At 47.4% G+C, this 14,752-nt stretch overlaps 1 protein-coding gene across 2 annotated transcripts in view; it reads left to right on the top strand.

Annotated features, from left to right (window-relative positions):
• Paxip1 (PAX interacting protein 1) overlaps window positions 1–14,437 on the top strand; it is a 48,695-nt gene extending 34,258 nt beyond the window's left edge. The window contains exons 12-21 of one of the 2 annotated variants that reach the window (XM_028864209.2): window positions 259–443; window positions 1,503–1,546; window positions 5,038–5,108; window positions 6,963–7,065; window positions 8,485–8,653; window positions 9,973–10,073; window positions 12,170–12,304; window positions 12,387–12,462; window positions 12,547–12,607; window positions 14,095–14,437. In XM_028864209.2, coding sequence (XP_028720042.1) covers window positions 259–443; window positions 1,503–1,546; window positions 5,038–5,108; window positions 6,963–7,065; window positions 8,485–8,653; window positions 9,973–10,073; window positions 12,170–12,304; window positions 12,387–12,462; window positions 12,547–12,607; window positions 14,095–14,110 — 961 coding nt within the window. In that variant the 3' untranslated portion in view covers window positions 14,111–14,437. Of the gene's footprint in view, window positions 1–258; window positions 444–1,502; window positions 1,547–5,037; window positions 5,109–6,962; window positions 7,066–8,484; window positions 8,654–9,972; window positions 10,074–12,169; window positions 12,305–12,386; window positions 12,463–12,546; window positions 12,608–14,094 lie in introns of those variants that run through there. The other variant, XR_005091086.1, reaches the window with a different exon arrangement.
• Window positions 14,438–14,752: the final 315 nt, after the last annotated feature.

Below are 14,752 nucleotides of genomic sequence, written 5' to 3'. Positions count from 1 at the left end.
GCATCTGTAAAAGACTTCACTTGGTGAATGGATGAAGTAACAGAATGTGAATTGATGAATTTAGATACCAGGAATAGGGGTCAAGTTAGAGACTGGGATTAACTACCCTTGGCCTCCAGTTTGGATTGCTGACAGCTTTGCTGAAACATGCCTACCACTTTATTAGTTTTTGTTTTTTTAATTGACTTTTGTTGAGTATAGACAAGAATTCATGGTGAGATGACACTAACATTGAATAAATGTCATTTCTACAAAAAGACCAAGCGGTTTGAAGTACGAGAAGGCCAAAGAGTGGCGGATCCCGTGTGTGAATGCGCAGTGGCTGGGGGACATCCTGCTGGGGAACTTGGAGGCCCTGCGGCAGGTGCAGTATGGCCGCTACACCGCCTTCAACCTGCCGGACCCCTTTGCGCCCACTCCGCACCTCGTCTTGAGTCTTTTAGGTTAGTGATGCTTCGTGTGCTGTCAAAACTGTTGGCGCTGCCCCTTCCTTTAGTTCCCTCCGTACATATGTATCCCCATCCCGTCATATCCCCCGCCCTCCGGTTTGGTTGTTGGGTTTGTGTCTGAGAGGCATTGAGAGCTGGGAACACCCCGTTTTCTCCTTGGGGTGATGCCTTCTTTGTCACTGACCCTCCCTGATGGTGCCCTGCTTGTGTGGCCAGCCCTCAGGGAGGACTGTCCCGTGAAGATAGGGCACATAAGATGCAACACAGGTTGTTTTTTCTTTTGTTTTGTTTTGTTTTTAAGACCCTTTATTCATCTCTAAAATTCATGTCTGTGAAATAAAATACAACACTGGGGTTTTTTTTGTTTGTTTGTTTTGTTTTGTTTTGTTTTGTTTCGTTTTGTTTTGTTTTGTTTTTCGAGACAGGGTTTCTTTGTGTAGTTTTGCGCCTTTCCTGGAGCTCACTTGGTAGCCCAGGCTGGCCTCGAACTCACAGAGATCCGCCTGGCTCTGCCTCCCGAGTGCTGGGATTAAAGGCATGCGCCACCAACGCCGGCACAACACTGGGTTTTAATTCTGCCAAGTGAACGTTGCTCAGGTTGTGAAAGCTCAGGCTTTCCCCTGCGAAGCCGGTTTCATTTAGAAAACGTTCATGACGAGAACGGTTTTCTTCGGCCTTCACTGTGCAGCTGTTCTCACGAGGGACTGCCCAGGCCTTACAGAGACTGCTCTGCGTGCCTGGCTCAGGTCCACTCCCTGTGGCCGGCGCCTGTGTATTGGCCCTTGTGGGTCCTGTTGTCACCTCTCATCATAACTGCGCTCTTCCCAGAACGGGACACTGCACACAGTCCAAACCCTTGTGAATGACTGTATGGGAAGCATCAGCCATGTTTGCCCCACCTGTCCTGGAAACCTGAGCTACAGTATTCTAGCCACACTTGCGCTGAATGAGTGTCGTGGACAAGCCTGTGTGTCCAGGTTCCCTGCCAAGGAAGGGCTTACAGCAGGCTTGTGTATACATTCCATGTGGAAGATGAACATCTTTCTCTTTCAGATGCGTGGAGGGTCCCAGTGAAGGTAACTGCGGAGCTCTTGATGGTACGCCAGACCCACACCCCACAGTGGCCCCTCCTGTATGTCAACACCCCCTACACACACACACACACACACACACACACACACACACACACACACACACACACGCTGCTGCTGTGTTACTCAAATGCAGTGGACATGTGTGTGAATGCTAGCTTCTCCTTTGGTAAGCATATGAAGGGTGTCTTCTCCATGTCATAAGTGTGTAACATACCAGTCTACATGTTTCTCTGTTGTCAGTGTGGGTGGTGAGTGGGCACATGTATGAATGAGCTTTGCTAGCTTCAGAGAGCTGTGTCACACTCCAGGAACCAAGGAGCAGAACTGTCAGATGTCGGCTGTTTTTCATAGCTAGTGGGCAAGGCCTTCAGAGACGCCGGAAGTGGCAGAGGTATGACCCAACACAGGCCACAGAGGTCCCTGTTCTTGGGGAACATTCCTGAGGGTTCCAGGGTAGGGTCATGTCATATTGGATGTTGTGGCAGGCCATTTCAGAATAGAACATTCTGGAAGCTGTTAGTTGAAGATTGGCTGGTAGGAGCTATCTACATTCTCACCTTTAAGGGCTGATGACATTGGTTTTGCTCTGTTAGTGTTTACTTGCTTTAGATCTTTGTTCTTGTCATGAGTCCACACACCCTGGGAGAGCAGAGCCTTGCTGCTGGGTAGTGACTACTGTAGGCTTAGGACTACGTGCCTATCACAAGTAAATTAACAGTTCTTTTACAAGTATTTTTAGTTTATGTTTTTAATTTATTACTCTTGTATTTCATACACTTATATAGGAATTCAGTCATATTCATCCCTGTCTTAGTCACTGTTCTATTGATATAAAGAGACACCATGACCAAGGCAGCTTATAAAAGGAAGTGTTATGGCGGGGAGGGTTAGACACGGAGTTTCTCTGTGTAACTGGCTGTCCTCAAACTCACAGATCCACCTGACTAGATGAAAGCATTTAACTGGGTTAGAGTCCGTGACCCCATGGCAGGAAGCATGGCGACAGGCAGATATGACTCTAGAGCAGTAGCTAGAGCTCACATCTTATCCACTGGCAAGAGGCAGAGGCAGAGACTGGGCTAGGTATGGGCTTTTCAAACCTTAAGCCCAGCTCCAGCAACACACCTCTTCCAACAAGGCTGCACCTCCTCATCCTTCTTAAACAGTGCCATCAGTTGGGTACCAAGCATTCAGCTGTATGAGCCTAAGGAGGCCATTCTCATTTCAACTCCATAACCCCCCACCACAAGTCCTCTGCAGTCCCCCCTCATATCCTCTTTTTAATTTTTTAAAAAAAATAGCCCATTGAAGTCAGGCGGTGGTGGTGCACGCCTTTTATCCCAGCACTCAGGAGGCAGAGGTGGGTGGATCTCTGAGTTCAAGGCCAGCCTGGTCTACAGAGTGTGTTCCAGGATAGCCGGTGTTACACAGAGGAAACCCTGTCCTGATAAACTCTAAAAACAAAAACAAACAAAACCCAATGACTGCTGCCCATATATGCATGGCCATGGGGCACGGTCAACCTATAGGGACACTCATAGGGAAAACTTGACTCTCCTTGCCAAGAGGCCATCAACTATCAATAGCTCCTCAGCAAGGGGCAGGACTCATGTGCTCAGATACCCCAGCCCCAGCCCATGCTGGAGTGTTGACTGGCTCTATCTTGTACAGACAGGTCTTACGCAGGTGGTCACAGTTGCAGTGAGTCCATGAGTGCAGCGCCCCTGTCACGTCTAGAGGACACTGGCCCTCATACTTCCAACCTCTGGCTCCTGCAGGTCCCACGCCCACTTCGTTGTGTGTTTTTGAGACGGGTCCCTGGTAGAGTCCAGGCTGGCCTTGAACTTGATGTGTACCTGAAAATGACTACAGTGCTGGGATTATAAGTATGAGCTACCATGTCTAGCTTTAACCTCTAGTGTTTTAAAACGGTCTTATATAGCCGATCACGTCGACTATGTACCTGTAGTTCTTGCTACTCAGGAGGCCCAAGTAGGAGGGTTCTTGTCAGGTAGGAGTTTAGGGACAGCCTACATTGCATAGCAGGGCCTTCATTTCTTTTGTATTTGTTTGAAACAGGATCTCTTGAAGTAGCCCTATCTGTCCTGGAACTTGCTGTGTTGACCAGGCTGGCCTAGAACTCACAGAGATCTGTAACACAGAGATGAGTCCAGGCTGTGCACTGCGGGGTCTGCTGACTCATACTCTTGCAGGAAGCCGAACCTCCTGTCAGATGCATTACTTTTCTCTAGCTTAAACTAGTGACTATGACTTTAATAGAGCATGGCCAGCTCAGACACATAAGCAAAAGCCAGTGTCTTCCCTGCTCATGTGGTGAAAGAATTTCTGAGGTGGGCCTAGATGGCAGAGTGGCAGTCAGAGTCATCTCACAAGCCACATACTAAGAAGTGACGGCTTCCCGGGCTGGTTCCCTCCTGACTAGGGGGTTAGGAAATGGTGGAGAGGAGTCTGGGACAGGCAGTGGTGAGAAGAGCCCCCCCCCAACCTGCCTGCAGATGGTGTGTGGTATGCTGCTTAGGCCTCTGAGGCCGCTAGGTGCACAGTGCAGGGGAGGTGTGCTTGGCTTTCTTGGGTGTGTCACCAGATTCAGAAAAGGATCACCAACGGAGTGATGCGAGAAGTAAAGGTGGTGGAGTGTTTTGGGTTTGTTTTGTTTATTTAATGGAGCTGGAGATTTATCAGTGTCATGCATGCTGGACAGTGGCTTTGCACCGGCTAGGCTTTTTATGGATTTTGAAACAAGGTCTTACTAAGTTGCATAGGCTGGCCTTGAACTCATGCTGTAGCCTAAACTGACCTTGAACTATGCAGGCCTGGATCACCAGACCCGCCTAAATAAAGTGTCTTTCCAAAAAAGGCCTCTGAGTTGACAGTGTGAAGGAAGGGACAGTGCGACGGCCGGCGTAGTGGCGGTGGCCCCGAGGTGGGGCTCGCAGGCGGTCTCTAGTCTCCCTCTGTCATGTTGGAGTGCTCCTGGCCTGGACCAGTGGCGTGGGCTGGTGGGTGGTGGGTGAGGCCTTGGACTAGTTCTGGCTCATGAGGCTCTTGCTAGGGTCAGCACCTCACCTTGTCCACAGCACTGCTGATCTGATTATCCCCTGACTTTCGGGTGTAGACTGGTTTTGTTTTAGGGAGATGCACTGGCATGAATAGTGTTTGTCACGTTCCAGGTTGGGACACTGGACAAAAAATTTGAAATAAAGATGCAGAGTTGATGGTTTAGAATTCTCTATGTAATGAGAGGTAAGGGCAGTAGGCAGGCATTTTAAGTATCTAGGGATTTGGTGAACAGAAGAGAAGAGAAAGGAAAGGCAGGTCTCTGGGCTGTTAGCTTTTGCTCCTGGCCCATGCCATCCCAGCCTTTCTAGCAGTGATGGCCGTGGTTCTCTCCTGGGGGTGGCGGAGACATTGTCTTGAAAGCCTCTCTATTTTTGGAGGTTGTTTGATTGATGTGGACAATGTTTTAATTACAGGGTGTAAGATTACCCCCTAAGCTGAAGCCAAATGAGGTTGCCAACATCCAGCCTTCTTCTAAAAGAGCCAGGTATGTGCAGCAGGGCAAGTCCTCTTACACTTGCCTGTCTTTCACAGATCGGCTTTGGAAGATTGGTGCCAACTGTCAAATGTTTCTGAGAATTGTCATAGTAAAGTGTATTTGAGGGGCTGGAGACATGGCTCAGTGGTTCAGAGCACTTACTGCTGGGAAAGAGGACCTGGGTTCAGTTCCCAGCACCCACATGACAGCTCACAACTGCCTATAAATCTAGTCCTAGGGGATCTGATGCCCTCTTCTGGGCACCAGGCGTGTACATGGTACACAGACACACATGCAGGCAAAAGACTCATACACATGATCGTAAATCAGACAGGATTTCTTTCCTGCTGCCACGCAGCATTACCACGGTTTCTCATTGGAGCGATACTAAGTGACTATAAGCACTTTTCTTTCTTATTTATTAAAAAGAAAAACTAGAACTGTTTTCTTAAGCAAAACTTTACCCAAACCATGTGTGAAGCAGCAGCTGCTGGTAAGAGACAGGCTGCCCCTCAAAGTGCTGGAAGTGCTCCTGAGTGCTGGGTGCTGGGCCTCGGGGTGTGTCCTCAGAGAGGCCACCCTGGGAAAGAAAGCCCAGACTTGTGTGCTTTGCACGCTGCGTGCTGATTGGGTGTTATTACATGTGTACTTTTTGGCGTATGTGGAGGCAGTGTTTCTGGCCGGCAGTCTGCCTCCCTGAGAGCAGAAGCCACAGTGAACAGGAGCAAGCCGGGGGGCTCTGGTCTCTCCCCTGACCCTCGGGGCTATTGGAGACCCTTTGCAATCAGTATATCCTCATCGCTCATTTCAACTCTCTCTCCACTCTTCACACCCAGAGCACAGGTTGAGTAAAACTCAGTTTTTTAAAGCTGTTGAAATGGCCACAGATAAGGTTGAAAGATTTTCCAGACCATCTCATTTCCATAGAAACTGAGAAATAAGATTTGAGATCATTGAAGGTAAATGTCTAAGACCAAAGGCTTTTACTGAAACTGTACCTTGCAGTGCCTCGGTGAAGACAGGACTAGAGTTGAACAGTGTAGACATGCCAGGACGCTCTCTCCGTCTGTCCTCATGACTAACAGAGCTACCCAAGTCACTTGAGATTTTTCTTCAAAGCTTGACATAGAACCCTTGCCTGGTGTGGTGAAGCTGCTGTGGGTTCTATCAGCCCCATGGCAAAATATTAAATAAGTGAAAATATTAAAAATACACTTTAATGTGAAGAGTGGCCACTGTACTAGGCATATACATGTTAATGGGAAGAGCAGCCACTGTACTGACATGTTAACATGAAGCATGGTCACTGTACTGGGAACATACATGTTAACATAAAGAGCAGCCACTGTACTGGGAATATACATGTTAATGCGAAGAGTGACTGCTATTCTGGGTGACCACTATTCTTGGCAAGCTGGTAAATTGATAAGACAAAAACTAGTGTTACATGCTTCCTTCTTAAAGCAGGACTGAACCATGGTTACAGGGAAGAGGAGAGCATGGCCTCACTGTTTTTTTGGATGGGGTCTCATGTAGTCCAGGCTAGTCTCAAACTCACTGTGTGGCTGAGGTTGGCTTTAAATTGATCTTCCTGGCTCTATCTCCCAAGTGCTGGGATTGGAGGTATGCACCTCCATGCCCATCTGAGAGCATTGTTCTCAACAAGAATGATCTACATGCTCGATTCTCTCTGATGGTCCAGGTGGCATCCTTTGGAGTGGAGCTATAAGTTAATTGGTGGGAGAGAAAGGACATCATCACAACAATCCCCCACCCCCAATACTCAAGCTCTTAAAGCTTCTTAAGTTCCGGGATGCCTAAAGAGCACTTGTATGAAGTCCTCACCGTGTGTTTGTGTTACAGAATCGAAGACCTGCCACCTCCCACTAAGAAGCTGACTCCGGAGCTGACGCCCTATGTGCTCTTCACTGGATTTGAACCTGTTCAAGTTCAGCAGTACATTAAGGTGAAAATTGTGTTGGAAGGTTTTCAGCAGGGTCCTCTCTGTATGCTTTAGGCTAGCCGTTTATTAACAGCACTTAGCTGGGGGATGCCACTCAGGTAGAGAGCGTGACTAGCTTGCACGAGGCACCCTCCTTGCTGAGTAGCATTGACAGTGGTTGCTGAATCAGGAGCAGCCTCTTACAGCCCCGTGATAGTGGTTGTAATCACCTTGTTCAATGCCATTATTTCCTTGTTCGTTACTAGATTGTTTTGTCACCATAAAGTCTGGGCCTTGTGGATGGTATTTTTATAAAGCCTTTCTTTAGGCTTGAAGGGCACTGGGCCTCTGCAGGTTCTCTGAGAACGTGGTCTGCCCATGGTTAGTTTTCTGGGGAAGGAGGAGGCCACCCTGGGTGAGTGGGGAGGATGGTGATAATAGAACATTTGTAAACACACGTTTTGAGGGGTTGGTGGGATCTGGTCATTGGTAGTTTTGTTTTGCTAGAAGATGGTTAAAAATTCCGTAACTATATGAGGTTGGATTCATACATTTTCTGCTTAAAAAATATTACTTTGTGTGCTCTGTGTGTGTTTGAGGCAGGGAGGTGCACATGTGCCATAGCGTACATGTATCTGGAGATCATGTAAATCTGGAGAGCCTGTAGGATTCCGTTCTCTCCTTCAACCATGTGGATTCCAGGAATGACTTCCCATCAGGCTTGAGGGCAACTGCCCTTACCCACTGAGCCATCTTGCCAGTGCCTGCCTTTCTTTCTTTCTTTCTTTCTTTCTTTCTTTCTTTCTTTCTTTCTTTCTTTCTTTCTTTCTTTCTTTCTTTCTTTCTTTCTTTCTTTCTTTCTTTCTTTCTTCCTTCCTTCCTTCCTTCCTTCCTTCCTTCCTTCCTTCCTTCCTTCCTTCCTTTCTTTTCCTTCCTTCCTTCCTTCCTTCCTTCCTTCCTTCCTTCCTTCCTTCCTTCCTTCCTTCCTTCCTTCCTTCCTCTTTCTTTCTTTCTTTCTTTCTTTCTTTCTTTCTTTCTTTCTTTCTTTTAAGGAAGAAATTACTAGCACTGCTGTTACAAATTTAGTACAGTTCATTTTCATGCCTCTAAACTCTAAGCAGTCTCTGTTAGGTATGTCTGCCTCAGTCCCCAGTTATGCCCCTGTTAGACAGAGATGGATCCATTTCAGGATAGTGTCTGGAAGGCGGTGGGTCCTGGGCCTCTGGCTTTTCAGCTTGGAGTTACTGATTTCTGGAGAATTTGTTTTGACAGTTTGTGTGGAGCTGGCTGCCGAGGCGGCCGTTGGAGGTGCTCTGTGCTTTCCTCTTGTGGTTTGCATTGCCGTCCTTGAGTGCAGCTGAGGAAGGCACTCCAGCCCTGTGCTGGAGCTGGTCTCTGTGTCTGCTGACATGTGCTTCCCTTTCTGGTTGTTTGCGGCTTCAGAAGCTGTACATCCTGGGTGGGGAAGTTGCTGAGTCCACAAAGAAGTGTACCCACCTCATCGCCAGCAAGGTGACTCGCACCGTGAAGTTCCTGACGGCCATCTCTGTGGTGAAGCACATCGTGACTCCGGAGTGGCTGGAGGAGTGCTTCAAGTGCCAGAAGTTCATTGGTGGGTGCCGGGCCGTGCCGAGCGAGGCTGCTCCTTTTCACCGCCCAGTTGTGGTGTCTTCTTGGATTTGTTTATTCATTTAAGCTTATAAATTTATTTCCTGTCACAGGGATTTCTTTGATTGACATCTTGGTATTCTACTATACGACATAAAGATTTAGTCTTTGATTACATCAAGGGAGAGACAAGCTGTACCCTTAGTGCATCGCTCTGGAAACGTGCCTATAAAATGCCATTTCTGCTGCACCATAAAGTCTTAGATGAGAGCATCTAGCCACATTCTCTCATTGGGGCCCATTGATGAGCGCTCTGTGGAAGCTCTAACAGGCTGGGTCTTCCTATTAGTAGTCACCCTGGGGGCCGCAGTGTAGCTCTGTGGTAGAAGAACACTTGCCTATTCTTGTAGTCTGGCTGTTTTCAAGGGAAGTGAGTAAAACATATCCATCTTAGTTAGGGTCACTATTGCTGTGACGAAACACTGTGACCAAGGGCAACTTGGGGAGAAAAGGGTTTAGTTTGTATACACTTTGTATCACAGTTCATTATCCAAGGAAGCCAGGACAGAAAATAGAGCAGAGTGGGTACCTGGGGACGGGAGCTAATGCAGAGCCCATGGAGGAATGCTACTTGGTGGCTTGCTCCACGTGGCTTTCTCAGCCTGCTCTTCTAGTACCCAGGACCACCAATCCAGGGGTGGACCACCCCCAATGGACTGAGCCCTCCCCCATCAAGCACTAATAAGGAAAATGCCCTACAGACTTACATACAGCCTGATCTTAGGGAGGTGTCTTAGTTAGGGTTTCTATTGCAGTGACGAAATACCATGACCACAGACACTCTTACAAAGGAAAACATTTAATTGGGGTGGCTTAGTGTTTCAGATGATTAGTTCATTATCATCATGGTATGACATGGCGGTGTGCAGGCAGACGTGGTGCTGGAGACGGAGCTGAGAGTTCTACATCTCAATCCACAGGTGGCAGAAGTAGTCTATTTCCACACTGGATATAGCTTGAGCAAAGGAGACCTCCAAGTCTGCCCCGACACACTTCCTCCAACAAGGCCACACCTCCTAATTGTGCCACTCCCTATGAGCTTATGGGGGCCAGTTACATTCAAACCACCACATGAGGCAATTTCCCAACTGAGGTTCCGTCTTCTCAGATAACTAACCTGTGTCAAGTTGACATAAAAATAGTCAGGACAGTACCCAAATGGCAGGGTGAGTGACTGTGGGTAGTGTATGTACTGCCTGCATGTGGACCTGCCTCTCTGCTTGGGGCTGTGTCTTTCAGAGCATGCACTGTTCTGTTTTCCAGATGAGCAGAACTATATCCTGCGAGATGCTGAGGCAGAAGTGCTCTTTTCTTTCAGTCTGGAAGAGTCCTTAAAGCGAGCCCACGTTTCTCCCCTCTTTAAGGTACGCTGGGAGGGAAAGCCCCGTAGAGCTAAGTAGATGCAACAGTGACACAGGTCTTGTCCTCCCACTTCATGGCTACTCTTTCTGCAAGGGAGTGTGGCGCATCCTAAGGAATGTTGATGGGGTCTCCCTGTAGCGCAGACTGGGCTGGCCGCCAATTTCACAGAGGTCCTCTTGCCTCGGTCTCTTGATCGCCACACTTGGCTGTAGGAAACACTCTTTAGTCTGATGAAGAAATTGCTACAGTAACCTAATGAGTAGATCTGTCAGAAGGGATTCAAGAGTATGTTGATGAATAATTGGACTGGTAAGAGACATAAAGTTTTTTGTTTTGTTTTTGTTTTTGTTTTTGTTTTTTACTTTTAACAAGTCTTTGAGGGCTCCCGCTTGTGTTAGTCTCAATAAATATGTATTCCATTAGAGAAAGCACTTGGGAATATCCTGAATGAATGCTAAATGGAAAATTTAGAAGTCTTTATTTTAAATATTTGTTAGATAAGAGACTTAGGACAGTTTAGAAGTATTTTTTATATCAAAGAACTAAGTAGCCAATAAAAATCATTGGGTCTTGGAACTTCTTAGAAGTGATTCAGAAGCTAAGATTCAGTTTTAGCTCCAGGGTCTGAGTTTTGTAAGTGTTTCCCTTTCTCTGTGAGAGTTCTGCAATAGGCCTAGGAAAGCATCAGCGTCGGGGTGACTTCCTAGTCCGTCTGTAGCAGCAGGAGCGGAGCTGGTGTTCCACTGCTAGGCAGACAGCTGTGGCCAAATGCCGTGTTGCCGTGACAGAGAATGCTTTGGTTCTTGTGGTTGGCAAAGCTGTGGCAATGCATTGTGACAAAAATATCTCAGATTCTAAGAGAATGGGACGTTTGCTGGACCTCACAATGGAGCTAATAATACACCATGGGGTTACTTGAGACTTAAGACTCTGTCCAACTGGGTACCAAGCCTATTTGTTTAACCTGCCTTTAAGAGAGCAATGTAGGCCGGAGTGTGGTGGCACACCCCTTTAGTCCTGTAACTCAGGAGGCAGGGACAGGTGGATCTCTGTGAGTACAAGGTCAGCCTAGTCTACAAAGTGAGTTCCAGAACAGCTAGGACTGTTACACAGACAAATGATGGAGAGAGAGAGAGAGAGAGAGAGAGAGAGAGAGAGAGAGAGAGAGAGAGAGAGAGAGAGAGAGAAACAGTCAACCTTTCTTGCCTTGGATTTCCCATGTAATCAGCCTTTTCAACCTAAGCTACTACATAGGTGTACTTAAATTATGTACTCTTCCATGCCCCTGACCTAAGAGTAATACATGTGTGTTTGAATGTGTGTTCTGATAATCTTTGCTGGAAGCAGCAGATAGACGGAAAGCCATCTTAAACGAATATCCACCATAAATGTTGAATACAGCATTTGGATCCTGCTTGATAAACAGTCGTGTCTGTAGTACTGTCTGTTGTCTGGATCATTGGTCATTGGTTGGCGATACCTTCTGTGTTGATTTCTATGCTGTTTAGACAAGGGGAAGGACAGAAACAGACCAAAGGATAGGGACAGATTCACAAGATAGCCTTCAGGCAGGCCTAGATTCAGACCCACACAATAAAGAAAGAGGATGAAAGACAGGGAGAGAGAAGTAGACTGTTCAAGTTTTGGGCTCCTTTACATCAAGGGAAGTGCTTGGATTTCTGTTGATTATTAATGTCTACAGATCAACCACAGGCAGTTAAATGTGGTTACTTTTACTGACCATGGGGGGAAGTGCTCATCTAACTCCTTCTGTGCATGTCTGGGTAGATAGGGAACTGGTGGGGAATATAACCTTAATAATTCTAGAAAGTTAAATGATTTTGTCAAAAATCTCAGAACTGGATATGATGGTCCTTGCATTTAAATCCCAGCACTTGGGAGACAGAGTCAGGAGGATCTCTGTGAGTTGTGAACCAGCCTGATCTACAAAGAAAGTTCTAGGGCAGCCAGGTCTACATAGAGAGACCTTGTCTCAAAAAAACAAAAAAACATACACAAAAAACTCAGGGCCCAATTTATGAAAGTTATTTATGTGCAATTAAAAACATTCAAAAAGCGTGCTTCTGTTTATTTCTAGACCAAGTATTTCTACATCACCCCTGGCATCTGCCCGAGCCTCGCAACGATGAAGGCCATTGTAGAGTGCGCCGGGGGGAAGGTGTTAGCCAAGCAGCCGTCCTTCCGCAAGCTCATGGAGCACAGGCAGAATAAGGTGAGAGCAGAGCCCCGAGAAGGCAGCGCTGTCTGTCGCACCTGGACGTCTCCCTCACTCATGAGCTCTCTCTCCTCCCTAGAGTCTGTCAGAGATCATTCTAATATCCTGTGAGAATGACCTGCACTTATGTCGAGAGTACTTTGCCAGAGGAATAGGTATGACTCCCCACGCCCCCGCGCCGGCCTGCGTGTGTTCACGGTGGTAGCCTTGCCCTAATGGTTCGGTTCTGTTCCGTTCAGATGTGCACAATGCGGAGTTTGTTCTGACTGGAGTGCTCACACAGACACTGGACTACGAATCATATCCTTTATGAGGGCTACGCCTAGCGGGGACAGGCAAGGAAGAAGGTGCGTTGCAGGTTGTCACCAGACCTCTGCCTTGCTGTCGCAGAGTGTGCAGTCAGCAGGTGACAGACTAGGGACCTGTGTGGCTTGGGTAGAGGTTCAAGGAGTTGATAGTTACACCCCATAGAAAACGGTGCGGCCAGTGCCCGAGGGGTGTGCTCTACACCCCAGCTATGAGGTGGGAAAGGACACAGCTTGAGAGCAGCCAGGTAAGTGTCTGAACGCTGGCTGAAGGCTCTTCAGGCTCTCAGGAAAGAAGTGAAGCCTGTCACACAGTTGACAGTCCATATGAGGCGGTCTCCAGTTAGAAGGAAGGACACAGTTTTGAGAGGTTTCACTCTGTTGCAGGCTGGCCTGGTGCTATGTATCCCAGCCTGGCCTCAGCCTCCCAGCGTCCCTCCTGCTTTAGCCTTGAGCACTGGCCTGGGCACTGCAGGCCTGAGCCACTGTGCCCAGTGAGGCGGTTCCTTTAGTGTGCCATCAGCCCCCGTGTTGGGCACCCAGCTCAGAGTGCTGTCATCCTGGCTCTTCATCGGTGTGGTGTCACCAGCTGAGGGCATTTACTAAGTACTTCCTCTTAGCCTGAGAGAGCTCAGTAAAATGTGGGCTAGGAGACTCTGCTGGGTGGCACTGGGGACAGAGTGAGTGCCAGGAGCCATCGGGAGTGCCTGGTGGGGAACCTCCTCATGGCCACTGAGCTGGGGGGCAGGTGTGCTGCAGCTTCTGCTCTTTATGCAGCATATCCTCCTGTGTCTTCTCCAGGCTTTCCCTGGGACCATCTGTCCCATGCTTATTTTCCAATGAAGAGTTGCTTTTCAGGTCACATTAGTCATCTGTGGGCCTGCTCTATACCTATAGCCCAGTGGTTCTCAACCTGTGGGTCATGACCCCTGGGAGGGTCAAACAACTCTTTCACAGGGGATCACGTATCAGATATCCTACATATATCAGATATTTACATTTTGATTCATAACAGTAACAAAATTACAGTTATGAAGTAGCAACTAAATAGTTTTATGGTTGGGGTCACCACAACATGAGGAACTGTATTAAAGGGTGGCAGCATTAGGAAGATTGAGAACCACTGCTAGCCTAAAAGTTGCCCACAGATGTTAGGGTGACAGCTCTCTGGAGGACATGGTTTTTGTGGTAGCTTTTGGGACAGGAAACCATCCGGAGTGTACATTGGATTGGGCTTTAGTGTTGACCATACGCTGGAATCACCTGAGCAGGGGGCCTCCAACCAGCCACCTGTGTATTAGATGGAGAGCCTGTGCATGCGAGCAGAAATCTCCTAAGACCCGGGTGTTGAAGTGTGCAATGGGACCGACCGTCTTGAATGCAGAGGGAGGTGGTCCAGAACTGCCTCTCTCACACAGGGGCTCTGGCTTGGTGTCACCCTGCTGCCTTGTGTGTGAAAACCGTTTTCCTCAACGAGGCCACATATAAATTTAACTGACAGCCTCTTGTGTGCTGTGAGCCCGGAGCCTGGAGCACAAGGGTAGCTGCTGGCAGCGTGTAGCCCAGGACTCCCTCCCTGCAGAGGCCTTGTTTTCCAGCTCTGCCGTAGGGAGAGGCCTCTACCAGGAAGACATGCAATACTGACTGCATCGTGTTAAGATGTGTGATCTTATTCTAGGAAACATAAATTATGTTTTGTATTATACGCCTAAGAGCCCACATGAAGTCTTTCGATTAATTTAGGTTTCTATGTGTTTTCAGAAAAGTGTATGAAATTTCATCTACAAATAAAATTATGTAAATAAAGACTTTGCTGTCTAAATTATGGATGTTAAAGATTTGAGATGTTTTGTACTTTGATTATTTTTATTTCTTACACTCTTTTCTTTTATATTGATAACTTGCTCACATTTAAATAAATGTACTTTTGAACTTAGAATTGAGTGATTATTTATAATGTCATATTCTTTGCATAATTTAAATGGTATTCATCAAACTAGATGGCATTTTGAGAAATTTCACAGCAGTTTTGTTTAAACATAATTCTTTATTGATTCTTTGGGAATTTTACATCTTGCACCCTTATCTCGCTCATCTCCCAGTCCTTCCATATCTGCCCCTCACTCCTGCAGCATGCCCC

The sequence above is a fragment of the Peromyscus leucopus genome, chromosome 3, assembly GCF_004664715.2.
Source record: "Peromyscus leucopus breed LL Stock chromosome 3, UCI_PerLeu_2.1, whole genome shotgun sequence".
Classification (NCBI taxonomy): domain Eukaryota; kingdom Metazoa; phylum Chordata; class Mammalia; order Rodentia; family Cricetidae; genus Peromyscus; species Peromyscus leucopus.
This window is presented reverse-complemented; position numbering and strand designations above follow the sequence as displayed.